The sequence below is a fragment of the Mizuhopecten yessoensis genome, unplaced genomic scaffold (assembly GCF_002113885.1).
Source record: "Mizuhopecten yessoensis strain PY_sf001 unplaced genomic scaffold, ASM211388v2 scaffold3235, whole genome shotgun sequence".
NCBI lineage: Eukaryota > Metazoa > Mollusca > Bivalvia > Pectinida > Pectinidae > Mizuhopecten > Mizuhopecten yessoensis.
In genome coordinates, this window is record NW_018404943.1 from 542,053 (window position 1) to 569,880 (window position 27,828).

Sequence of the window (27,828 nt, forward strand, 5' to 3'; positions counted from 1 at the left end):
TTAGCTGACTAATGCCCAGACACCATCAGGCCGGTGGCGAATTGTGTATGTTATATTTGCCCACTTTTGTTTGGTTGAGACAGCGCGTTGCTGATAAAGACTGATTGTTTCTAGAGTATTGACCCTTTGTTTCCGTATCCAAATGAAACATTTAGACAAGTTCTATTGACACCGAACTAGAGCCAATTATACAGCCTTGATAGACACAGTGCCTCTCCAACCTGTATCTAGGTAGTACACACCTTAGCAGTCGATATGCTTACTGCCAAGATGGTGGCTATTTCACAACTCTCACAGATAAAGCTGTTGCACTTACTATCGGAAGACATGTAGGGTTTTCTGTAATGCATACCAGGAAGTCGGAAAACACATTTTCTGAGCGATAAAATCCGGCGATATAATTATAGTAGGTAGGTAGTTGAAGAGAAGGAGTACACATACAGACATAGCCATTACCGCCTGTGCATACGAGTTGATCGCTACAAAGTACATCAGATTGGAAAAACAAATCTATTTCTAAAACCACACATCACTTAAGATGTCATCTCATTTCCTTGTTCGTTCTCGTTGAATTTGTAATTATTACAATTATTGAATTGGAAGATAATCATTAAAACATTTTGAGAATAACGCCAGAAATAATTGCATTCGCATCTAAATAGAGTGCACATAAAAACAGGTAAACATTGAACGCCTAGATGTTAGAGCTTATCTCTACCAGACTTAACTTAAGCTTTGCCGACATTTAACTCTCTCTTCTCGTCTTCTATCGCGGTAGTAAACATAGATAGACACAAACAGATACAATTATGACATTATCTTAAATTTGCGTTTTATTTACGATCTATCGGGAGCATCTAGCTGACCTTAACATACCTCCATTGCTAAAGAGTTACAGCGAGCTTGCCTGCAGGATATATAGGCGGCACGGTGTAGTGTTGGAGAATAGGGGAAACCAGTTTATGTTGTTCATATAGCGGTGAACATCATTCTGCCCTGTGTATTTTATACATAACGCTATATCATCAATCGATTCTGTGGACAATATTCAAGCATTCTATTCATTTTCGTTTTGGAAAATTTCCGAGATTTCCGCTAAAAGAGAAAAGCAAACTGTCATGCATCAAAGTTCTTGCTCGTACAAAAGCATTAAAGTTATTGGGGTTGAATTTAAATATCGCATGCACTTGCTCAACCGAATGTTTATCATAAGGTTCATAAAATGCAGATATAAAGCTTCAAATTGATGAAATAAATATAAAAGAATGGTACAGTGATTAAAAGTTACGAGGGAGAGATTCTTTAAATGAATGCTATTGTTTCGCAATAGATGTTTATTGTAGATTTAAATGTCTGCGGCTTGTGGTGTTGATTTGTTTGGTTTGGTTTTTACTTTGTTTAACGTCCTATTAACAGCTTATGTCATCTAGGGACGTGCCTCCGTGTATAACAGGGTATGTTGGTGTACTTCTTTCCCCCTTGTGATAGCATGGATGTTATGCCGACTTTATAGTGCTATCTCACTGAAATGCCCTGCCGAAGCCACCCAGCACAGCATTCCGCCTGGTCACAGTATACTGACAACAGGTGAACCAGCTGTTGCCATTACCCTTTATGCTGAACGTTAACCAGGGAATAAACAACTACCATTGTTGTGTTGATACTACAAAACATGTTTAAACACTAACATTGGTTCAATATTCTAATACCATGACTATGTTTGTCGCTGGTGATAAGTGTTACAGCGTACTGTAAATATATATGTATTCCATGCAATATATTCGTATAAACTACTGTACTAAATGGTTATTTTCTATGTACTCTAAATTTCCTTTCGAATTTCTTGGTACGTAGCATTTACAAAGAGTGTACTGTTTCGTTACGAGTGAACTTCCTGTGTTGACGTGCCATTTAGATTAAATCAATCAATCAATCAATCAATCAATCAATTTGCTCTAGAGAAATACAATCAAAACTTGTAAGCCTTGTTTAAACGCATTTAACCTTCGTAGGTACAATAAGGTCATATCGACCACGTCTGGCATGCGAAACAATTGCTATACAGTGAGAACAAATTGGTTAACAATACGTTGGCATTTTAGCGGTGTTAAGTTATAACGGAGGTGCCAATTAACTTATACAACAGATACTGTACCTAAGATTGATCATGAATGCACCGGTAGTCTTGATTTAACCCGGGAAATCTTACTTCATGCAGCGTTTTTTAAGATGGCTAAATTCCTGTACCTCCAATTATTACGTTAGCAGTTCGTTATCAAATTTAGAAATCTCCGAACACATTTGCGTGAATTAGGTATCACCCCCACTCTCCGAGTTTCGACGATTCTCATTAAATCACACGTGAGATCAGGTATGGAACCTTGTATCAGATAGATGAAAATAGGAAACATGACTTGACATCTGGCAATGTTTTATATAAATACCATTACACTTACCAATAACTCGTCAAAGGAAGAGGAGGATGGACATTTATTTGATAACATCCTATTGTTGGCCAGTTGTTAAGGCTCATTGAATGCCAGTTATAACAAAACAAAGTGTCTAGTCGTTATTTTAACCTCACGTTTACACAGTTTAGGAACCATACGTTTACATTTACAGGGTATGGATAACACATTCACACAAACGTATGGTTCATAACTGTTTGTGGGAATGTGTGATCCATACCTTGTAAATGTAAACGTAAGGTTCATAACTGTTTGTGCGAATGTGTTATCCATACCCTGAAAATGTAATCGTATGGTTCATAACTGATTGTGTGAATGTGTGATCGATACCTTGTAAATGTAAGCGTAAGGTTCATAGCTGTTTGTGTGAATGTGGGATCCATACCCTGTAAAAGTAAACGTATGGTTCCTAAACTGTGTAAACGTGAGTTTAAAATAACGACTAGACAGTTTAGGAACCATACGATTACATTTTCAGGGTATGAATAACACATTCACATAAACAGTTATGAACCATACGTTTACATTTTCAGGGTATGAATAACACATTCACACAAACAGTTATGAACCATACGTTTACATTTTCAGGGTATGGATAACACATTCACACAAACAGTTATGAACCATACGTTTACATTTACAGGGTATGGATAACACATTCACACAAACAGTTATGAACCATGCGTTTACATTTTCAGGGTATGAATAACACATTAACACAAACAGTTATGAACCATACGTTTACATTTACAGGGTAGGGATCACACATTCACACAAACAGTTATGAACCTTACGTTTACATTTACAGGGGATGGATCACACATTCACACAAACAGTTATGAACCATACGTTTACATTTACAGGGTAGGGATCACACATTCACACAAACAGTTATGAACCATACGTTTACATTTGCAGGGTATGGATCACACATTCACACAAACAGTTATGAATCATTCGCTTACATTAACAATGTATGACTCACACATTCACACAAACAGTTATGAACCATTCGCTTACATTAACAATGTATGGCTCACACATTCACACAAGCCATTCTCTTACACCGACAGTTTGAACTATGCACGTAAACAGTGTATGACCAATACGCGAAAACAGTTGGAATGATTGATTGATTGATTGATTGATTGATTGATCGATTGATCGATTCATTCATTCTTTCCTTAATTTATTCATTGATTGATTGATTGACTCATTCATTCATTCATTCATTGGTTTGATTGATTGATTGATTGATTGATTGATTGATTGATTGATTGATTGATTGATTGATTGATTGATTGATTGATCGATTCATTCATTAATTCATTCATTCATTCATTCATTCACTCACTCAGTGATTGATTGATTGATTGATTGATTGATTCATTCATTCATTCATTCATTCATTCATTCATTCATTCATTCCTTAGTTGTATACATTGATTAACTGTCGAAGTGTAAGGTATGTTTTGGGACAAGGGCTTTAGAGGTGGTAATAAGGTATTAATCAGTGGTAAGTCGTTTCGAAGCATTACATTTGTCAGGTATTTAGATGGGTAAGGTATTTAGATGTGGTAAGGTATTCAGGTATTGTATTTAGAAATGATACTGTATAGAGGATGGAAATAAGAGAGAAGTGTTCGAGAATTTAAAAAATGTAATCAAATAAATATTATGTACCCTATTGAAATCATCATGCAAACACGGAACAAAAACTTCGGCTCCATTAAAATGTTGCTATAACTAGATTTTAACAGTAATTTATTGTCTGAACGGTAAAATCACTTGCTTGGGAAAATTTATGTTTCTCAAATCATATCGGGCGTCTTTTAGATAACAATTAATTGGTGACCCCTTAATGTGTACCTAAGTATGGTGGCATATTCCTGCCACTAGATTATTTTAGTCGAGATTATTATCTCACTATCATGATAAAAATAACCATAAGTCCTAATAATATAGACTGAAAGGAGATGTTGGCGGGAATATGCCACCATACCTACGCCATTACTATAATGTCATGTCACTAGTATGGATTCTAACGCACCTGGTATATCGTGCTGAATTGTATTTATAAGAATCAACTATCGAAAACAAAGCCAAACTGTACTCTGTGTGTTTTAGAGGGTACACAATGTCTCGCCGTAATGCTACAGTACTTATGATTTTTATCAGTGTGTCTAAGTCTTTGCTGATAGTACAGCGGATGTAAGCGGCATGTATCCAAACTCTCCTGTTTTACTTGTGGTGTGATACCTAATTGTAATAAAATATCACAAAGAGGACATTGTAACAGATATAACGAACAGTTATCCTTCAGGTTTACGATATCGCTATCGGGACCAGACTCCTCATCATGTATCCCATGACGCCAGTCTATTGAGCTTTTAAGTGCGTCTGTTGACTTTTGTTTCGTAACCTAGAGACACAGGTTCAAGTTTCAAATCAAAATGATATGATACGGAGACTTCATCTGTATATGTGTATGTGTGTGTGATTATTTAATTCTAAACAACCCCAGGTGGTTATGTTGCGATTTTTGTAAGCCCTTTAAATTTTAATCAAATGCAATATATAACTTACAGAGATTTATAACAACACTAACTCAATAGGCGCTCTGATAGTCCAACTCCTGTTCGTTCTTTAACCGAACGATATAATATCGCACATAGGAAAAAATTTCAGAATTAATTAACCGAAAGAAATCTTGCACGGCCCCCTTAAAGTTGGGTGGCCGCTTTGCATTCGTATTAAGCATATATAACATGAAAGTTTACCTGTATAATTAGTGGGTTTTTTTTTTATACAAACAAAATACTATATACAGAAACGAAAGTAATCTACAAAATACACTGAAACATCAGGTACACACAGAATACTTAAGAAACGACAGTAATCTACACTGAAACATCAGGTACACACAGAATACTTAAGAAACGACAGCAATCTACACGTTAATGTATTAATAGATCGGCTACAAATGAAATACTACAGGATGACATCAATCTATAAAAAGGTTTTCCTTAACATACAGAGACTAACGCTGAAACATCTGATACAAAAAGAAAATACTATAATGTACATACAGAGACAACAATCTATAAAAATCAGAAACAAAAAAGTACTACATAAAGAAACGAATTCCAATCTACACATATTATGAGGGGAAAAAAATTAAAAAGACGGTACGAATGCAATGCCAACATCTTAGCCAAAACTCCACTGATTCAAAAGATGATATAGGTAGATATGTACATTGATAACTACTTAATGGGTGCATTACATTCATACAGTGACGTCATGTGAACATGAATTCAAATAATTGACCATCCTTCCAGAAAAAAGAAAAGTCAGATTTGTGTGGGATAAATTCTTGAAACGAACTATTAGAAGTAAATAGAATAACGGGAATGTTTATTGTGGGAACGTTTAATTTTGGAACGTTTACACATCTAGATTTCAAAAATAGAAGGTGATATTGTAAGATATACACGCTATTTCGTTAGGAGTGTGGGCGTGGGAGGTGTCCGTTTCACGCTATGGCACTATACAATGGTTCACCGAGGGTAGATTTACAACCCACGTCTGGCACTCGGCGAGGGAGTTCTACAAGTGCAAAATATTAAACATGAATTTTGAACGTGTTTTAAGCATCAGCTTTAAAAGTTTTGTACTTATTATTGAAGCGAGACACGATCACAAGCTGTACGTTATCGGACTAACAGCTTACTCCTAAGTGTCAAAATGAAGACAGCAAGTGCAGCACGTGGGGTGTCCACGTTATAATGCATAAGGAAGGCCAGAACCTGGGTACGGGCTGTCGGTCTAGAACCAACAGACATGTATGTTATAATGATATGTCAACACTTCATTTTCATCAATACTGAGTGCAAACATTTTACTTTAGGGAAGAAACGGTCCATTGTTTTTTTGTATATATTATGAATGGTTTCAGTGTCTGATACAAAAGGTCTGCAGCAACGCTTAGTGTAAAGAAAGCAATTATCAAAATAAGCGATGCAGTCTTAACACTTCACGTAGTAATTATTACATCACATTCAGTGTCGCAACAGTATTCTTGTGTAGTTGTTGGGGAAATTGTACTAAGTGTTTATGTCGATGTGCAAAACATGTGCACATATGCTCATAATTTAAACATATGTATGCTTCATAGCTATAGCAAGTGAGTTCTGTATACTTATTTTATTTCGTTTTATAAAAAAAATCATTATAACTAATTAATATTTCATTTATTTATTTCGCAAAAAACGAACGAACTAATAAATGTCGAAAAGATTCCAGTTTGCTGTATAAAAAATGACTTAATTGAAATGAATGGTAACTACATTAATTTCGCAAGGTGTTCGAGCTATGTAAGCTTTATAATTATCATGTAACTTATTTGCTTTGTTTTTACGTTCAATATTTTTATGTCGTTGTATAGCTCGACCCCTTATTGGCTACACAACACATATAATATAGTCAGAAGAAACTTCCCTGTTAAAACACCACAATATCAGACTCCAGATATCTGTGACGATTTATCAATGTTTTTTCCTAAATGTAGAGAGTACAACCTATACACATTACCCACAATACACCACTACACCTCAATATAAAGGTTCCCCAACGAGTGATAGATGGTGTATCTACCTCAAGTTAGTTAATATTCAAATTGTATAAAGAAACAAAGTTTACTGAGTGTCTTTTATCAAACAATTGAAAATAGAAATAATACAAATTTAGATAAACATGATTTGCAACCATCACGAGATTGGGGTCCTTATCTCCCATAACGTTCATATTTCATCTGGAAAATAGCATATTTCTATTGGAAAATACACGGTGATTTTTTTCCGATAGCGAAACCATTGCCACCAATGACACAATGGCTAATGACGTCGCAAGCATTGTCACGGGAAGTCATAATTAAGATATTGACCAATGGTATAACGTCTAAGAGCTTACCCACTAGTGTGAACCAAAATTGTTTACCAACCCCCCAATGCGTCGGGGGTAAGGAAACCTAAAGTGGTTGTGGGAGAAATTAAATCCTTCAGGAATCACCTGTAGGTCAGGGAAGTAATGATACGATACATCCTGTAGTCTTTCCTCTTATATCATCAAAATGACGCGCCTGTCGCTGCCTTTGAAACCAAAATATTATATGAAAATTAACGTTTTCCTGTGGGTTTTAATATTTATGAAAAAACATTTCGTTTTGAAGTATTGCATGGTACGATTTACTTATTTCTATACAATACACCCTTCCTTTACAGACACTATCGTGATATCTCGTTACTACTGTAGTAATGGCTGGCAGCAACACAAGCTAAGGGTTTAGGAAAGTTTTAAACCGGTACAAAGACGATTACAGTGTCGTCTCTGGTTTGCCTGGTGGTGCTGTTTACAAGAAAACTTTGATTAATAACTTCCGCAATCAATAGTAGCGCTTTTGGGGTTTTATATCAGAAGACTTTCTGACTCTGAACACTGCAAAAGTGAGATAATATCTTACTACTGTAATTTATTACATGATGCGGTCATTGTACAGAGAAAACATTCAATTAATAAGGATTAATGTTAGATTCGTTGTCTCTGAACAGCCACAGAGTCGACGTCAAATTGTGCATAATTAATTAAGCATCTGACACATATCCTCATCGCAATGACTGTCTCAGAATTATCTAACATGTTCCGGAATTTTGGTACCTACATTTCATGTTGTTTCCTGTTTTAAATAGGTTTTTTGAGATACATCAAAGGTTCTGTTCAGTGATGAAGATGTCTAATGAAGCTGTGCTAATTGGAATACTGATAAGATGATAGAGTGCATTAACTTGGAACAAACACCATTTCCTTTCGGTAATTAAGTACGTAGATAACATGTATAGGTAAAGAACACGCCATTAATATTTACTGCGGTACTGAAGTTTACATGTCAGTGCGATAAACATGCATTTGTTTATGTAACGGTCCGAGGTGACCCGATTATATATGCGGTTAATGGTAATGTACCGTTCACGGGAGAGTGCAACTGTGCGTGGAGGAATGACAGGATACGACACGACCTTATAAACTACTGCTGAGATAATGCCAGCACATGTATTCTACAGACATGCATAGAAAATATGCAGCACAGTGGCGTAGACAATATTTAGCAGGATAACATTTATATGAAAACTGTCAATCATCAAGATAAACTGAAACAGCGGATTTTATGGATATAGCTCGGCTAGTAGGCTACATTTTCTTACAAGGAAATATATGATGAATGAGCTGCCAAACTTTCTCATTGTTCGTAGCTGTTAACTATTAACTATGTAACAAATCTGTAAAATGCTTAAAAAATATAAAATAAAATATAAAAACAAAAACTATAATCCAAAGAAACATTAATTTATTGATCAAACTTCAGCATTTAGTTATAAGAAATAAAGCAGTAAATTGAAGGACGGATCAGTTGTTTCCAGTGTTATAAGCATAACGTCACAATAATGATGACGTCAATAAGTGTGCCATGAGACAACAAAGTCAGGCCTTAGATCCGATACGAAAGGGCAGCAGCAGGATCAAGACACGAAACTAACAAACTATTTTAAGGAAAACCTTGTATCATATGAATATTATTTGGGCTCACTGTACCTCGGATTCTTTGAGGTAGATACATATATTCTATCTTTGACAAATTTTCCAAACATTAGGGTACATTATAATGGCAAGGCCATAACACAAACTCATAGTCAGATATAACCGAAGTCTGCTTTAGTGCACACATCAGAAAGTTCCGGAAGACATACCGCCGACACATAAAAACAAGGCAGGTTATTTGTTGCCATCGTAATGTTTGTCCAAAGCATGTTGGACAAGATATCCTAAGTTGTACCAGCTGGGACTGATTATACAGTCTGCTGCACTCATGGCTGTGCTTGTCAAATCAAGAGGGGCTTACTAAGTACGATCTACATCCATAAGGCTGAGAAGAAATTACTCAAATCAAGTATCCCCAACACTTAACCATGTTGTGTATTTTGCACAAACAAAACTTAGTGTAACTAAAAGGGTGCTGTTTTAACGACTTCCCGTGCAAGATTGAAAATATAAATATAAAATTCAGCATCAGCTTTTTCATTCTTTCTAATTTATTTAATAGAGGATTTTGTTAACCCCTGAGTGATACTTTGCTATACGGTACACGATTCGGTTTTCACTTAATGATAAAAGCAATTGGAGTATCGATTCAGAGGTATAAAACCTTGCAAAATGTCATTTGAAAGTCACAAACTTTAATAATAACACGACATCTAGAACTTATTTTGATATACATGATGAATTATATTTAGAATAGTGAGACTCGATGATTTTGTTAGCTGTTCATATCGTGCTATTAATGGTACAGATTATCTTCAAGAGTAAAGTTTTCCACATATTTTTATCAGATTTAAAGGAGAATTTGTTTAATCCTAAAACTTGTATCGTGTATTCTACAGCTATTAACGCTTACTTTGGTGTTTGTTGCTGATTTTGATGAAATTAAGTGATTTTACATATAAACATTCTGTAAACTGTATTAAATGATATTACATTTATTTTTCCCTCGTTCGTTTAAGTTATAAATATTTGATACTTTAATATTGGCAAAACGTTTGAAGATCTTTTGAACCAGGAAAATTATTCTGTTCTTTGAACCCACCAGACAATCAAAGCTCTTATCAAAATTTCCTTTTGATAAGTTTATTAAATGTCTAGCCGGCTAGTTTTGTCCGCAACGTTATATCGTGTGTTCTGTTTTGTGTCTTTATTATAAACCTTTTATAAATAAAAAAATAATATGGTACTTTGAAAATATAACAACGCAGTATTCAGATGCGTTGCTACATGTAAGAAGACATCCTCTGCCAGATACAAGCCCTGTTTTCACCGATCCCTCTACTAGATACTCCCGCCTACCCTAACAGCCTCTGTAAACGTTCAGTTATACATAACATAACACTCTGATAATGCTAATTGATTCTGGACATAGACGGGCGATAATTCGGTCAGGTATTTCCCCACCTTGATACCTGTTGCTCGTCACAATGGCGTCGCGATACACATACTGCTACAGATACCGGGTTACAATGTTAGTTATGTCTAATTCACGGAGGATAAACAACAGAGACCTATATACCGCTCTGGATTGTCTGGGATACTATTTTTGATGCGCACCTGATCGTTTCGAAGCATACACAATACACTTGTCTAAGCTTCTTTGCTATGAATTCGGTCACCTCTTTAATGTGTTTTTTTTTTCGCTCGGGAAACCGGCTATTTTCTTAAATTTTTACTTACTTGTGTGTAGCTTCTAAATGAAAAATAAAGTTATAATAAAATTAACAGGCATTAAATCAAATCGTTGTTTCTTCGTCAGTTCACTGCGCAAATACAAACCGATCGCTCAATGTTGCATATTACAACGCGCAACAAAACATCATTTGGTGCATGCATGTACTATCCCTTTATTTGGTTTAGACATAATTATTTGGACAAATGACAAAAAGATGCACGCACAAACTATTTCAAAATTATTAAGCCCGTCTGTTTTAATGTGCACTTCAAAATTACAAACGTGGGCATAACTCAGCTGAATGCAATATAATAATTTTTCAAAACAGAACAATAAAATTAAAAGAAAAATTAATGTCTTAAGGCTCCTGAGAATTTACTATTTTTACTTCGTCGTTTGTATAGGTAAATTATAAGGCCTTCCATCAGAGATAACACAAATACTTCCTAGCATTAAAAATGATCAAACCCTATTTTTGTCGACTTGTAGAAAAGATATCTATAGGTTTGGCGTAGTTCCTTTTGTGATATTACTTGGATGAAACCTTAATTTACTGTGGTCTTATTTACCGTGTATTTTCTCAGGGATCTCCGTGCATTTTTTCCTATGTTAATATATTGATCTTAGTTTATCTGCTTTCGGTTTTGTCTTTAGTTTCGGTATTCTCTTGTTTTTTTCTTCATATTACTGACTTTTCACCTTTTTCAAATCACCACAAGTCATCTGTCCATCTAATCTTAATTTCAGCGTATATCGTTGCATAAGTCGTTTTCGATTTGCTGGTTGGTGTCATGGAACTTACACTTAAGAGCAAGTACTTTTTTCCATGATGCCTATATTTCAAATTTTAATTTAAAAAGAAAAACTGTAATCGACGTAAAGGATACAAGTTTCATTGATATGTTAAACGCTTTGTGTACAATGGGCTACATCAAGATCGACCTTCAATCATAAAAGCTTGAAACAGGTTAAGAAGGAGATCCTCAGTTATCTCAAGTGATGTGTGCACTAAAAGGAAAAACCTGGTATACAGATCCCGTCTCCACTGTTTGGACAATTTACCAGATAATACATCCGCCATTATAATACACCTCGGAGTAACACATGTACGCATAGCCCCAGTAAGATAAAGGATATTAAACTAATGTAATGTATACACACGTGCCGTGCCAGGCAAAACTATCTTAACACCTGCACGGGTAACTGACGGTGCCACTCAAACACGGGAATTTGATTTCTTTGATGTGTTGTAAACATGCATGTCGTTAACACATGCGCACGTGCGCTCAGTTAAAATTATTTATATATCGTGTTCGTTAACTTTTTTAAATTATAAACCATTAATTTAGAAATTTGTCTACAGTAGAGTTAGATCAGAATATATCTATTTTTAAACCAAACCAAAGTTGACTCGTGACATTACCATGACAACCATGATATGCAGAGAACATGACACAAAATGCATAATCTCAGAGAAACAAGGAATAGCGATTCCTTACCAAGAGGGAAATAACTTTATTATTATGCCAAAACAAATACAAAAACACAATAGTATATATCGTCCGGTTGACAAGACATTCTTATCGCCCGCTTCAATCACTCGGAACTCGGTTGTTGTAACTCTTGCAGATTTTTCTAGAGAGGCTCTGAATGAGGAAAACATGACCATGGAAACTCAAGTGCTGGAGAAAGACACGATGATATATTTCCCAGTCATTTGACCAATTAAATCCAAAACACACGCTGTTATATATATATAATTTATAATAGTATTCATTGTAAGCTTCAAAAGAAGACATTAAAACCTTCATGATGTTGAAGACTTAAACATTGCATTTTTATATGCCTTTGAAAACGATAAAAGATCTCCACGTCAAAACCTTAGCGATGCTTATGATCAGGGAATTCTATAAAATTCACCACAGAACTATTACCTCTAGCTTGATCCAGGAATCGCAAGACCGAGATCACCCTACAGAATCATTTACACACGTAAGTGATTGGACAGAGTACTTAATCACGAAAAAGAAATTAAAATGTAGATCATTTAAAGATGTCATAAGGACACGTTGCCAATAAATCGCTCTAACCGACAATATCCGGAGCGAAACAGTTTTCGAAAAAAATGACTGAAGAAAAGTCTGGTACTTTCACACTAGATTCAGAACACGCCACCTGCTTGTGATCATGTTTACGAAAGAAGGGCGAAATAGTCATAGAACATGCACATCGCAAAGCACCAACACTTTCAGCTTTCCTAAAATTGAAAGGCTTCGAGTTATTGGCCTACTAAGCCTAGAATACAGTAGATTAGGAGCGGATATATTTCACAATGTTCCAAAATCATCAATAGAATTGACTGGACATTTGAAGGATCATCAAACTGCCAGAAACAATTGCAAGCATTTATCACCTTACAAGAAAAATTAACATTGATGTACAGAATATTATGTTAAATTTACGAATTACTATATAAATGAATGTTAATGTGCAGATTTATGTTAAAATGACACATTACAACGAAAACCAGCATTTACGAAGATAGCTATGTCAACCATGCCAGGCCTAGTAGATAAACACGATTATCAAACATTTCAGTAAAACTATTTCATCAAACGATTGATACAACACAGGGTTAAACATTGCTGCAGAGACGAATAGATGCTAGCGCAGAATAAATTATCTACGACTCAATTCAGCAAGACAAACCGTTTTGCTTTAAACTGCTTACATCATTCGCATTTGAATTGCATTGGAAGAGTTCAAATGTGTCTTTAGAAGTGAATGAGTAAGGAACCCTCAAGTGAGTAAATGATTCTTTCCGTTATATCTTTAAATTCCACACGGATCACTGTCCACTGTAGACAAGGTCTTGTCTTTGGCGTATAACGTCTTGGTAAGAGATGGAAGTCTTAATGGTTTTATTTTACGGCAATTACACTCAAAGGTCACGCAATCTACTTCATCATAAAAAATTCTTATCTTCGTCCAGGAAAAGTGAAAATCATCACAAATCGTAAATCACTTACTAGGAGATTACGGAGAGGACCACATGACAGACAGAGATAGAGTTAGGAACACGTGCGGGTATTCGATGGTTCGTATACACGCCTACATAGAGACTTTTGAAGACAATACAAGTTTTGAAACCTTCTTTGGATGAAGCACAAACGAGTTTTTCTTGTGATGATACCATCGTTTCAGCTGCAATATTATACACATATATGAACGAATACGGCTTTTGAAGACACCATGATAGTCGTATTTTACAGGTATTAAGTTTTGATGCATTAAATGTTAACTTGTTTTTTATTTCTTATGAAAACGGTAAGTTATCTGTTTCTGTTTTAGTTTGACCTATTCAGTTCAGCGTCCTGTTGATATCTAAGGTCATTTAAAGCCCTGTTATCTTTTTGAATATATCCACTTTTCGTTTTAAGTGTAAAAGTTTAAATACCATTATGAAAGCGGTTCCCATTCACATGAAAGTGTACCAAACTAATATTCACGTCGATAATATAAGGCACATATATCCTTCACCGGTTACATACATGTAGATGACTTAGAGTACTATCGCACACACTAATTGGTTAGGTTAATTAACTTCACATGTGTTACACCGTTTGTACATGTATCATAATTATATCCTATTCCCATGGGTACTCATCGGTTCCTGTTGTTCATAATGCATGTGTCTTGATTTATGTCTGACCCTAACATGACCCCATAACCTTTGAGGTCAGGCTATTCGCGGCCTCTGCCAGTCTTAGAATTAGTTAGAGCATGAAGATTGCATTACGAATCGCACCATTATCTAAACGATATCTCTTGGTAGTTACCAGCAAGCCACGTGTGTATGGCGTAACCAAGGTTACCCGGTCACGCCCAACGCCCCGGAGACCCCGACAAGGAATAATAACACTATGCGTGTTTTATATACATTATTGCTATATCTTGAATGGCATTGTATGTCTTGGAGATGTGCGCGTAAATACAGATATAGCACGGCCTCGTCTTTATTTGAAGTTCATACTATTTCTATTGAATAGCATTGTTATTTTACGTTTAATTATTCCAACGGTTTTTTTCAACGAGTTTTTTTTCTTCTTTTCCCTCGATAAGTTCTATTATTTAAATGCATACAAAGATATTAAAGAAGAATAAGTGTATGTATTGCATTCAGTGTGTTCAAACATATGTTACCTCGCTCAAAATTAGGAACCATGTCCCATTATTGATATTTTACACAGTCCTGTGCCATATAGAGCGTCATGTCATCTGTTTGCAGTGGGATATGCTTGCAGGAATATATGGTGTATTTCCATTATCCCAATAGGTGGACTATAGACCAACTACCTATCACTGTATTGTCGATCACTGTGAGGGTTCACAAACAACCCATTTGTGACTGAATGTATTACCCTCCCCAATGGGTACATTACAACTACCGTTGTACTACCCACAATGAGAGAACGACAGGCTATGATAGTATTAGTCATCAAGGTGTGAATTCTTGTACAACCGGTTATCGCTGAGAGTATTATCCACCATTGTGAGGACAGTTTATGCTGTATTAACCATCACTGAGATGGCTGTAGAACAATCGCGTATTGCTTCATTACCAATCACTTAGAAAACCTTCGAACTACCGGCTACGACTACACAACCAACCAATGTGAGGACCCTAAGCCAACGGCCAAAGTCTAGAATAACCAGGTCTTACCCAACAAGGAGAGGGTTACAGAAGCAACCGGTATGAACTATATTACCCACAACTGTGAGAATCCTATATAAAAACCGTTATGTCTGTATTACCACCACTTGGAGAGCTTTAGAATAACATGTTATGAATGTATTACCTACCAAAGTGATGGCCTTAGAACAATCAGATATTACTGTATTACCGACCATTGTGAGGCCGTAGAAAAAAATGGTTATTACTGTATTACCCACCATTGTTAGGCCATAGAAACAATTGGTTATTACTGTATTACCCACTATTGTGAGGCCGTAGAAACAATTGGTTATTACTGTATTCCCCCCCATTGTGAGGCCGTAGAAACAATTGGGTATTACTGTATTTACGACCATTGTTGCTATGGCCTAACAATGGTCGTGAATACAGTAATAACCAATTGTGTCTATGGCCTAACAATGGTGGGCAATCCAGTAATAACTTATTGTTGCTATGGCCTAACAATAAGTTATTACTGTATTGCCCCCCATTGTTAGGCCATAGAAACAATTGGTCATTACTGTATTCACGACCATTGTTAGGCCATAGCAACAATATGTTATTACTGTATTGCCCACCATTGTTAGGCCATAGAAACAATTGTTTATTACTGTATCACCCACCATTGTGAGGGCGTAGAAACAATTGGTTATTACTGTATTCCCCACCATTGTGAGGCCATAGCAACAATAAGTTATTGCTGTTCTACCCACCGTTGTGAGGCCATAGAAACAATTGGTTATTACGGTATTACCCACCATTGTGAGGCCATAGCAACAATAAGTTATTGCTGTTCTACCCACCGTTGTGAGGCCATAGAAACAATTGGTTATTGCTGTATTCACGACCATTGTTAGGCCAGAGCAACAATAAGTTATTACTGTATTGCCCACCATTGTTAGGGCATAGAAACAATTGGTTATTACTGTTTTACACACCATTGTGAGGCCATAGAAACAATTGGTTATGACTGTATTACCCACCATTGTGAGGCCATAGCTACAATAAGTTATTGCTGTACTACCCCCCGTTGTGAGGCCATAGAAACAATTGGTTATTACTTTATTACCCACTATTGTGAGGCCATAGAAGCAATTGGTTATTACTGTATTACCCACAATTGTGAGGCCATAGAAACAATTGGTTATTGCTGTATTCACGACCATTGTTAGGCCATCGCAACAATAAGTTATTACTGTATTGCCCACCATTGTTAGGGCATAGAAACAATTGGTTATTACTGTTTTACCCACAATTGTGAGGCCATAGAAACAATTGGTTATTGCTGTATTCACGACCATTGTTAGGCCATAGCAACAATAAGTTATTACTGTATTGCCCACCATTGTTAGGCCATAGAAACAATTGGTTATTACTGTATTTACGACCATTGTTAGGCCATAGCAACAATAAGTTATTACTGTATTACCCACTATTGTGAGGCCATAGAAACAATTGGTTATTACTGTATTCATGACCATTGTTAGGCCATAGCAACAATAAGTTATTACTGGATTGCCCACCATTGTTAGGCCATAGAAACAATTGGGTATTACTGTATTTACGACCATTGTTAGGCCATAGCAACAATAAGTTATTACTGTATTGCCCACCATTGTTTGGCCATAGAAACAATTGGTTATTACTGTATTTACGACTATTGTTAGGCCATAGCAACAATAAGTTATTACTGTATTGCCCACCATTGTTTGGCCATAGAAACAATTGGTTATTACTGTATTACCTACTATTGTGAGGCCATAGAAACAATTGGTTATTACTGTATTTACGACCATTGTTAGACCATAGCAACAATAAGTTATTACTGTATTACCCACTATTGTGAGGCCGTAGAAACAATTGGTTATTACTGTATTACCCACTATTGTGAGGCCGTAGAAACAATTGGTTATTACTGTATTACCCTCCATTGTGAGGCCATAGAAACAATTGGTTATTACTGTATCACCCACCATTGTGAGGCCGTAGAAACAATTGGTTATTACTGTATTACCCACTATTGTGAGGCCGTAGAAACAATTGGTTATTACTGTATTACCCACCATTGTTATGCCATAGAAACAATTGGTTATTACTGTATCACCCACCATTGTGAGGCCGTAGAAACAATTGGTTATTACTGTATTACCCTCCATTGTGAGGCCATAGAAACAATTGGTTATTGCTGTATTACCCACCATTGTTAGGCCATAGACACAATTGGTTATTACTGTATTCACGACCATTGTTAGGCCATAGCAACAATTGGTTATTACTGTATTGCCCACCATTGTTAGGCCATAGAAACAATTGGTTATTACTGTATTCACGACCATTGTTAGGCCATAGCAACAATAAGTTATTACTGTATTACCCACCATTGTGAGGCCGTAGAAACAATTGGTTAGTACTGTATTACCCACCATTGTGAGGCCATATAAACAATTGGTTATTGCTGTATTACCCACCATTGTGAGGCCATAGAAACAATTGGTTATTACTGTATTACCCTACATTGTGAGGCCCTAGAAACAATTGGTTTTGACTGAATTACCCACTAGTGAGGGCTTAGAACAACCGGTTTCGATAATATAACCTACCACAGTGCGGATCGTTAAACTACCGGCTGTGACTGTATTACCCACCAAAGTGATGGCCTCAGAACAATCTGTTATTACTGTATTACCCAGCATTGTGAGGGCATTAAAACATTTCTGTTTTGACTGTAACACCCTCTGCTAAGGGGGCCTTAGAACAACCGGTTACGACTGTACTACTCACAACTATGAAGGCATTAGAATAACCGGTTATGACTGTATTACTCACTGCTGTTATGGCCTTAGAAACAACCGGTTAAGACTATATTACCCATCATCATAAGGGTCTGAGGACAACCGGTTATGACGGTATTATCCACCTATGTGAGGGCTCTAAATATCCGATGATTACTATTACCAACTAATGAACACGATCATCTAAGCGTGTGTCTATCTGTGATAAAAGCTCCTCACCGACATGAAAGGATGCTGTTTAAAACCTGCCCCGATCTGATATGTCAGCCTGATAGTAATAAAACTAGAGCCGAGTCCTCAAAGGAAAATTAAGATCTAAATGGCCATGTGTGCATCTTTGAAATTTACGTGAACATACAAAATGTTGGTGCATATCTCCTGACCCCTAACGTTAAGTACATCGTATGGATGTTATGATGATATCTTATAAAACATGTCTAAGGCACCGTCTGTTGAGTTTCGTAACCGTTCCTACAATGTACGTGGAATTTGATACTCAACCATTTACATACGTGTTCGTCCATCATTGTAGTGTTCTAGGACGTCATACATGAATTTAAGATAAGGAACACAATGCAGACTTTCAACACGGCTTATTTCAATGTCATGTTAGCACCACAAAGATATAGTTTCTTATTTCAAATACGGTTGTGTAATCTTTTACTGTTTTTTAAACAAAATAATTTAAGCTCTATTGATAAACTAAGTAAAGGTAGATCACGAAGGACTTATTATGTTGGTCACGTGACCCTGTCAGCTTTGTGTCTGTAAAATGAGTTACAATAAGGAATTAAATGTAAAACAACTTCAAAGAGCAAACCATGGTCGAATAATTACTGGCATGAGATATGGTTAATCTCAGCTCAAAGAGAACCCCTAAACGCCGCCGCTAGACACCGGAATATGTTGTACGATATTCCCCACGGCCATTACACGTCCTTTACACGTCCAGCTACTGGCGCGATATGATGGATCATCCCGGCCCCTAATTACTACCAACAGCTACAGACAATTTCAACCGGTTTTACGTGACCATAAACTTCTCTGGTAATTGACACCGACAAGTTATTCTGTATTTCGAGTTCAAAGATATCCTTGTTTCTCTAGACTTTCTGACGTTACCCTTAGTCAGGTAAGTCAATAGAACTACTGCACGTGATCAGGTTAATCAACATAAATACTACACTTGGTTAACAAAACTATTGCACGTGAGCAGGTAAGGCACTTAAACTATAACACGTGGTCAGGTAAATCAATAGAATTATACCACGTGATCAGGTAAGCTTGTAGAACTATTACACGCGGTCAGATAAGTTACTTTAATTATGCCAAGTTCTCAGATAAGTTACTAGAATTATTACAGCTGGTCTGGTAAGTTTCTAGAATAATACCACGTTCTCAGATAAGTCACTAGAATTATTAAACGTGGTCAGATAAGTTACTAGAATTATACCACGAGGTCAAATAAGTTAGTAAAACTATAGCACAAGGTCAGGTAATTATCATAAAGTTACTAAATTATAGGACGTCTCCAGGTGAGTAACTAAAGATAATATGAGATTATTATAACGAATTATAAATCCGACTTCGATTACAATAATGTTTTTCATTAAGGTCAAATATTTGTTGAAATGTTGAAAGGTTAAATCTATCCGACATGAATTTAATTTCGACTAGCAATGTCTTAACAAAAGAGTAAATAAAAAAAAATCCACATCACAAGCACGATAATTAACTCTATTTTTATTTTCTATGTATTTTCTCGGATAAGAATACAGGTTCAAGATCAAGATATTGCGTAGTCGAAATTCTTTCAATAGAGTTTCAATACGGCAATGAAATATGAGGACTACTTTTGTAGATAATATAAAACACGAAGCGCCTACTTGTAATATATCTATTCGCAGGTTGTTGTCTTCTTGCGTTGCATGTGTTGTGTATACTAGATCTAATAAACTGATATAAGGATACGACTAAAGTGCGTAGATTTAAAGCCGCTTTCAATTACCTACATTAAATATGATCATTATACAAGGAAGTAATATATAAAACAGATCGCGTCCTATTTATTTCTTATCATTTGTAAGTGTTCATCATTACATACCATACGACTGCAATTAACCACATAATACACCTTACATTTATAGACTACAGTTAATCGAATACCTGTATGTACAAAGAGAGCTAAGAAAACCGAAAACAAGCAACAAAAGCAGTCGAGAAAGAGGGGAATTATGGTGTTCATATTTCCCAATGAGAAAAATGTTCTAAAGAAAACCTTGCGTTTATGTATGAATGGGGAAGAACGAGGAAATGAAGTAGGTGATAGAATCTACAGGCTTCAATGGTCTCAAGACTCTACTACATGCCCAAACAAAACGTGGCTTCCATTACGACAAGGTAAAGTTAACGATGAAAAAGTGAGCAGAGGAATTACGGTGCATGCCTCGGATCTCGTACACTTTAATCAAAATAAATGTAATTATTTCAAGGGATGCGCAATACAAAACAACTATATTTATTTACGTCCTATTTCCAAAACAACATTTCCCAGATAGTATCCATGCCGAGCATTGCAATGTGTGTACTGCTATTGTCATCCATTATCTTTAACATGTTGTAGTACATTGTGTAAGTGTTTACATTCATGACCAAGCTTATGGGGAGATAAAGCCAAATCTAGCTATATCTAAGGTAGATATACCTTTTTCTAAAAACTTGTTTATTACTAGTCCTTAATGAATATAAGGGTAACTTTCTTCACACATCACTATTATATATTCTGCTTTGGAGGAGTTACTTCCCCTTTGTGTATCTATAATGTAAATGTCTTTAATATATGTAAACAATGTGTTCACCACCGGATGTAGCTGTAAGGAGAAGACTTATATAGGCAATGCCTGATGTCCAATCCTGTTGACTTCTTTTGTCAATAAAATATGTTAAAATTGAAAATTGAAGCAAGTTTCAAATTTACCTATTTTGTAGTTTTAGTCAACGAGTATCATAATAATATTTTGACAATGAAGGACATTTAATTAAGGCACATAGGATCGCTTAAAGTGCAATCCTACTGAAGCATCAGCACCCGGACACTGTTTTATACCACACCACCAGGTCATATTATTATGGCACTAGGCTAACAAGAGGCACCTATAGAGTAGGGAGAATTCTAAAAATAAAAATAAATGATGTGAGAAGAGAAAATAGATGTCCAAAATGTTGCGATGGGGCCATCAGATCAATTTTGGTTTTCTCAGTGTCTGTTAACCCTTTCACCACTGTGGACCATAATGGAATAATACATACCAATTCATAGTATAGTCTACTACAGTTACATAGGGGTGAAAAGCCCAAATCAGTCGCCTCATACAGTTATTCGTTTTCCTTAACCTTCACAGGTACAGTTTGCTGTTTTACGGATCGTGAAAACGGCGCCACTGGTTAATTACAATAGTGCTATCGCACTATGATTTACCAAAATAGCTAGACCCAGAAGAAAGTAGGTCTTGTATATATGTCGACCTTGATTCACAGAGTACTACAAATCCTTAAAGATCCAAGTAGAGAGAAAATGCAAAATGAACAACTTTTATTTGTAGCAACACTTAAAACTGACGTCTGTAGCTGTTCAATCATTAATGTTATTTCAAACATCCTGATAACATCGGCACATTTCTGAATGTTAGATCTGCTTCCAAGTACCAACGCGTTAGTGATTAGCGTGTACTGTACGATATGTATTTAATACGCAGCCTTGTGTGGAATCTGAATGAAGCGCTCGGTGTGAATCTCTTGCACACATACCAGACTCGGAGAGCGTGCGAGACCTGCCGAGTCCCGTTAAGATGTTTGGCAGGTTATAGTAGTCCCCAGCGGGGCAACCCATACCAACTCAAGTACCAATGCAGTGTCTTAAACAGCACAGACTGTAAACAACTTCACTTGTAAAATAACTAATTTAGAAACGGGAAAAAATGTCTCAGGCAGGTGTTTCAAGAGTTCGCCATTTATCACTGTCTAACGGTTGAGGGATTGAAGAATGCAGCAAGTTTTGCTTGGTATGTTGATAATATGGTAAACAGTGAAATTGGTTTATTCGTCATTTACAATGTATTTAATAAAAAAGAAAGTGGGAGAATAAACAGTATGTATAACACACACAAGAGAAGATAACTCCATTTCATACCTGTATGACACTTCTAAATAACACTGGAAAATTAGCGTGAATGCTTTCACACACAACTAATATATGTATAGCGTTTTATGGTCGAGCTATATGATCTCTACCACGAGAAAGACGCTTTGTTGGCAATACAGGAAGTTTAATATTTATACAAAAAAACACTACAAAGTATTAGACGTTGTAATATGTTTACGCATTCGCGAAATTAAAACTCTCGTGAAAATTAGCCAGTTTGTACAGTATGTAGAATTAGGCCTAGTTCATAACGTGTACCTGTTGAGACGGGCTGTTCAGAAGAGCTACAAATGTTTTATTTTAGAAAGTGTCATAAGCTTGCTTATTGTTTTCATGTATAAGTTACTGTTCACGAATATAAAATAAAGATTACATTGATATGTAAATAGGTAAAAAAAAAGACACAATGAATACAACCAGAAATAGTGATCATTTGTTTGAGGCTGTGCGACCTAATATCACGAAAGGTTCTCTGAACGGTGTCTAATTGCAATGGCGCCAACCTCGGTGGATACCTGTTCGTGCTAAATCACAAAGATATATATATGTACTAGCCCGCAATATCTTGCTCTTTCCCCAGACTTTGACATGCTATTGCAACTTGACATCTCATTATTCTGTACAGTCCAGTATTGTGACAACAGATTGGTAATATTTGTCAGGAGAAATTCAAGATTTAGTCCCAGGAGCATAGCTTTGGAATGCTGTCTAGGTTTAATAAAGCGATGGCATTTTTGAAACGCGTTTAACCACTATGTTTACCCGTTAAAAACTAGCGTTATAGTAGTAATTAAACCATAAGCATATATTTAAATTTGCTCTGCATCCTTCCATTGCAATGCATGGAGAAGACAAATGTTGTTATCAGACTATAACAACATTTGCTATTGTAACGTCATTAATCTCTTTTGTGACGTCATCAATGTCATCGATGTCAACACCTAATAACTAAATAAAGCATAACTACTCTATCAAAGTGTAAATATAAATATCAAATAGTTTAGCAAATATTGTTATGATCCTGTAACACACAATGCTATCGCTGACAAACTTACATAAAGCCCTACCGGACTTTATTTAGTTTGTCATCAATAGCAACATGCGTTATAGAACCATAACAACATTTGCTAAAACATTCATTCCCCAGAGTTTGAAGGACAGACAACGCAACCATGACGATCTGGTCAATGTACCACAAGCAGTTGGTACATAAAAACTCTACCTAAGGGTAGTACAAGTAGAATACGTTTTGTTATTATACTGTCAGAGAGAACAATCTCATAAAATTCATAACATAATACATATGTGCCACAAACAAGCTCCATCATCTGGTAGTTATCAGCTGTTGGTGAAACACACACATAAAATCATAGTTCAAACGCATTGATGTATAAAACAATTAGGAATCGTGTTCCATCTGCCAGAGCTTGGAATGAGGCCGTCATAAATTCGCGCTGTAATATACATTCATCTCAAGTATTTGTTAACTTTTACGGTAGGCAAACATATTCAGTACTCTAAATAACAACATAACCTTCTACTATGTTCGAAAGTATATAAGACAATAGGGACAGATATAGTAATACAAAAATACCATGTTACATTTCTTTTCTATGAGAGAAAGCCGAATCGATCATCAAATAAACCGCAAAACCGATGTCATCACTTTTTTATTCAACACCATAACTGCTAGGGTCACCTAACAAACATAGAGGTGCTGTATATCTGGACGTCATGTGGACGACGTTTGTAAACTCGACAGGTGTTGCACGCGAGCACGTGAGTAAGAGAGATTGACAAGACACGTGATAAGTTACCTATCAATCTAACTTTTCCGTGTCTCTGTAATTACTATTACACGTGCGGAACAGCTTCAACACCCGTCCGACCTCGGAGCGTCTACAGATGCTTATCAGCCTACAATTTATATACAAGCGACCTACATACGGACATCTTCATGACGAATGCCCTACACACATGTAAATTATTCCTAACTAATCCATGCCGCTAGCACTGGATACCGGAAGAGTGGATATATGATGCTGGCATACACTTTGCGTCTGTATTATTAAAAAATCACGAGACTATTATCAACGTGATAGGTTGGTTTATAAATGTGGCGATTGGGTATCCATTTTGTTTTAAAATAAAACTGTAGCCAAATTGAAATGATTGAAATGATATTTTAAAACTTTATATAAAGGAAAGGGAAAGAACGGAATGACGTTTTAAGTAAATAAGTATAAAGCAAAAAAAAACTATCTTAAACAATAGAAAATGAATAAAGTACATATATGAAACAAAAGAAGACAGCACAGTTGGCTTGCTGTACCCAAGTAGACCAAGTTACCTGATTTTCCTACTCCCAACTCTCCTAGTAGGACTATGTTGTAGTCCGGACTATTACCATTCCGATGGGAGACTCGTTTTCCACTCATATTGACAACTCACAAGTATCCGTCACTTTCTATAACCATTCAGTAAAACATTTATCAATGTTCACAGACACTGCTAAGATCCATTGTAAACTGTAAAAACATATTTCATCACTGAGTAGGTGTCCAGAAGTCTTATGTGTGTACCGAGTATCAATGGGAATGTTCACCGTATGTACCTAGGCCTTGCCACAACTAAAACTGTACCAGCTTCCGGCGGAGGCAGTTTTTACTAGGATCTGACTCGCTGATTGCGCTCATGCCTTGTGCATTCATGTGGAATTTGGCACAACGGAGCTTTACATATGAAGTTTCCATCTGCACGTGAACGGCAGAGGCTGGTGAAGGCCAAACATGTGGTGATGGTACATCCATTGGCCTGCCCTGAGAGTGTGGTATATTATGTGAGACATGCTTCACCACACATCACAGCAACATGCGGGGTCTGTGAACTTTGATAACATTAGTTTGTATAGAGGTAACACTTCATACGGCCTCTAAGGTTTAGTCACACATTTATAAATAATACCGTTTTGTAATAGTCACAGCTTTGATTATGAAAAAATAATATCCTGTCTTGATCTTAACAACTCTTCCATTGAACTATCAATAATATGTTGTTACATTTGTATTGCATTTATTAGTTTCGTTCAATTTGTAAGCTATAGGAATATTGCCTTTACTTTCGTAATCATTGCGTTCATTGAAAATAAGTTCTTCTAAAATAAGTGGTTAATAGTGGCTACAATGTAAGGTATTGTTGAAATATGTTGTTTATTCGTATACACACATGAGCAATATTTGCCACTAGCACTTGTATTGCATAACATGTGATCAAATTATTAATACATATTTCTTCCCTAGACTATCTTTTTTTTTTATGAAAAATCGTGTTATTAATGAAAAAAGCTAAATTAAAATTGCGATTTGATTTTCTGTTCGTTATAATTTTGATGCATATCCCTATCCTGAAAGTTACAGGTAAATGTGCATATGAAAGCGCGCATCTCATTTTTTCAATCTTTTAGCAATGGTAATGAAAAAATTGAGCCTGAATGATTGATAAGACTTCTAGGGTTTCATTAAGTTGTTACTCTATGTTAAGAAACAATTGCGACGTCAAATGCTCATTCATGAAGGTTTATGGATTTTGGGATGAAATTGGCGTTCTTTATTCCGCTTTATCATCGTATTGCAATACAAATAGTAGGACCCTGTTTACTAATGACTTTCTGCGGTCGAGGGGATATCGGAGAAATGTATATTGCTCTGCTGCATCCTTGTAATATTTGAGATATTTTCCTTTTTCCTAGAGTTTATGACGTCTGTGTCTCTCGTTGACACTCTAACCGTGCCAACTTTCTATCGTGTGTCATTATATGACGATACAGTGTTGAAGAGTCGTACATCATTACTCTTAAAGATTAGTGATATGACTTATAATTCTTCAATTAATGAAGGCAGAAATGTTTTAAAATCTTTAATTGTGTCAATTTTTATTTATTGCTTTATAAGAATAGGAAATATATAGGAGTGCTTTTGAAACTTGATTTATCAATATAATGTTTTTCCTTCAATATAACTTTTGAAGACATGGAAAACTGTTCTTTCACGTATAAAGAGATTGTGACATGGAGTATAAAACTTCAAAAACAGTTTTTAAATATATTCAAGTATAATACAAAGGAAAATCCCTAATTACAATCTCGGACAGAGAAAGGAAAAGACAACAGGTGTCCAAACAGGAAACAGGATGAAGCATGCGCAAAAGTCATTAGCGTTAATACAGTATTCATATATTGGTTTCTATGCTTCAATTATCGCGTAAAAAAACGAGGATTTAGTAATTACTACACTTTACTACACATTACTACACTTGCCTGCACAGAAATGAATATTCGCTTTTTCAGATGGTATTTTAATAGTATTTGAAATCATTTTGTTTTCAGCATCTACATTAATTAATTACTTACCAATATCTACATGTGAGTGTATAGTGCAGTGAAGCTATGTGCTGTTGTATATATTATATAACTATATAACTATCTGTTGTTAAAACTATCTGTGGTCGTGTTTCGGTGACTGTTTATTTCAATTTAACTATCTGTTGTTTATAACTATCTGTTGTTTATAACTATCTGTTGTTTATAACTATATGTTGTTTATACATATATGTGGTCGTGTTTCGTTGGCTGGTTATTTTAATTCAACTAACTGTTGTTTATAAGTATCTGATGTTTATAACTATATGTTGTTTATAACTATCTGTGATCGTGTTTCGGTGGCTGTTTATTTTAATTTAACTATCTGTTGTCTATAACTATCTGTTGTTTATAACTATCTGTTGTTTATAACTATCTGTTGTGTTGTTTATAACTATCTTTTGTGTTGTTTATGACTATCTGTTGTTTATAACTATCTGTTGTTTATAACTATCTGTTGTTTATTACTATCTGTTGTTTATAAATATCTGTGGTTGTTTCGGTGGCTGTTAATTATAATTTAACTAACTGTTGAGGTCTTTTATTAAAACATTATCTGATCCTTTCAAACTTCACATGTTACTATCTGTTGTTTATAACTATCTGTTGTCTTTTCTTGTTATAAAGCAATTTGTTGTTGTGTGTTATAATGTAACTATTTTTGTCATGTTTTATCATATAACTGTGTTGTCGTGTACTTTCACAATATAACTACTTGCGGATGAGTTTGATAATAATTTTTAGTTTTATAAGATGTTGTTTTGCATTCAATATTCAAAAGTTTCCCTTTTCATCTTGTGTCGCTAAATTTGTTAGCACATATTAGTTGTAGTGTATGTATTTAGTTTCTTCACTTCGCGGTGGCCAAGCCGTTAAAGCGTCGGAC

The 27,828-nt window shown here is 35.7% G+C and overlaps 1 protein-coding gene across 1 annotated transcript in view; it reads right to left on the reverse strand.

The window, feature by feature from the left end:
- Positions 1 to 25,315, reverse strand: part of LOC110447239 (ras-like protein family member 12) — a 42,802-nt gene extending 17,487 nt beyond the window's left edge. The window contains exon 1 of the mRNA XM_021492793.1: positions 24,876 to 25,315. Coding sequence (XP_021348468.1) covers positions 24,876 to 24,963 — 88 coding nt within the window. The 5' untranslated portion in view covers positions 24,964 to 25,315. The remainder of the gene's footprint in view (positions 1 to 24,875) is intronic.
- Positions 25,316 to 27,828: the final 2,513 nt, after the last annotated feature.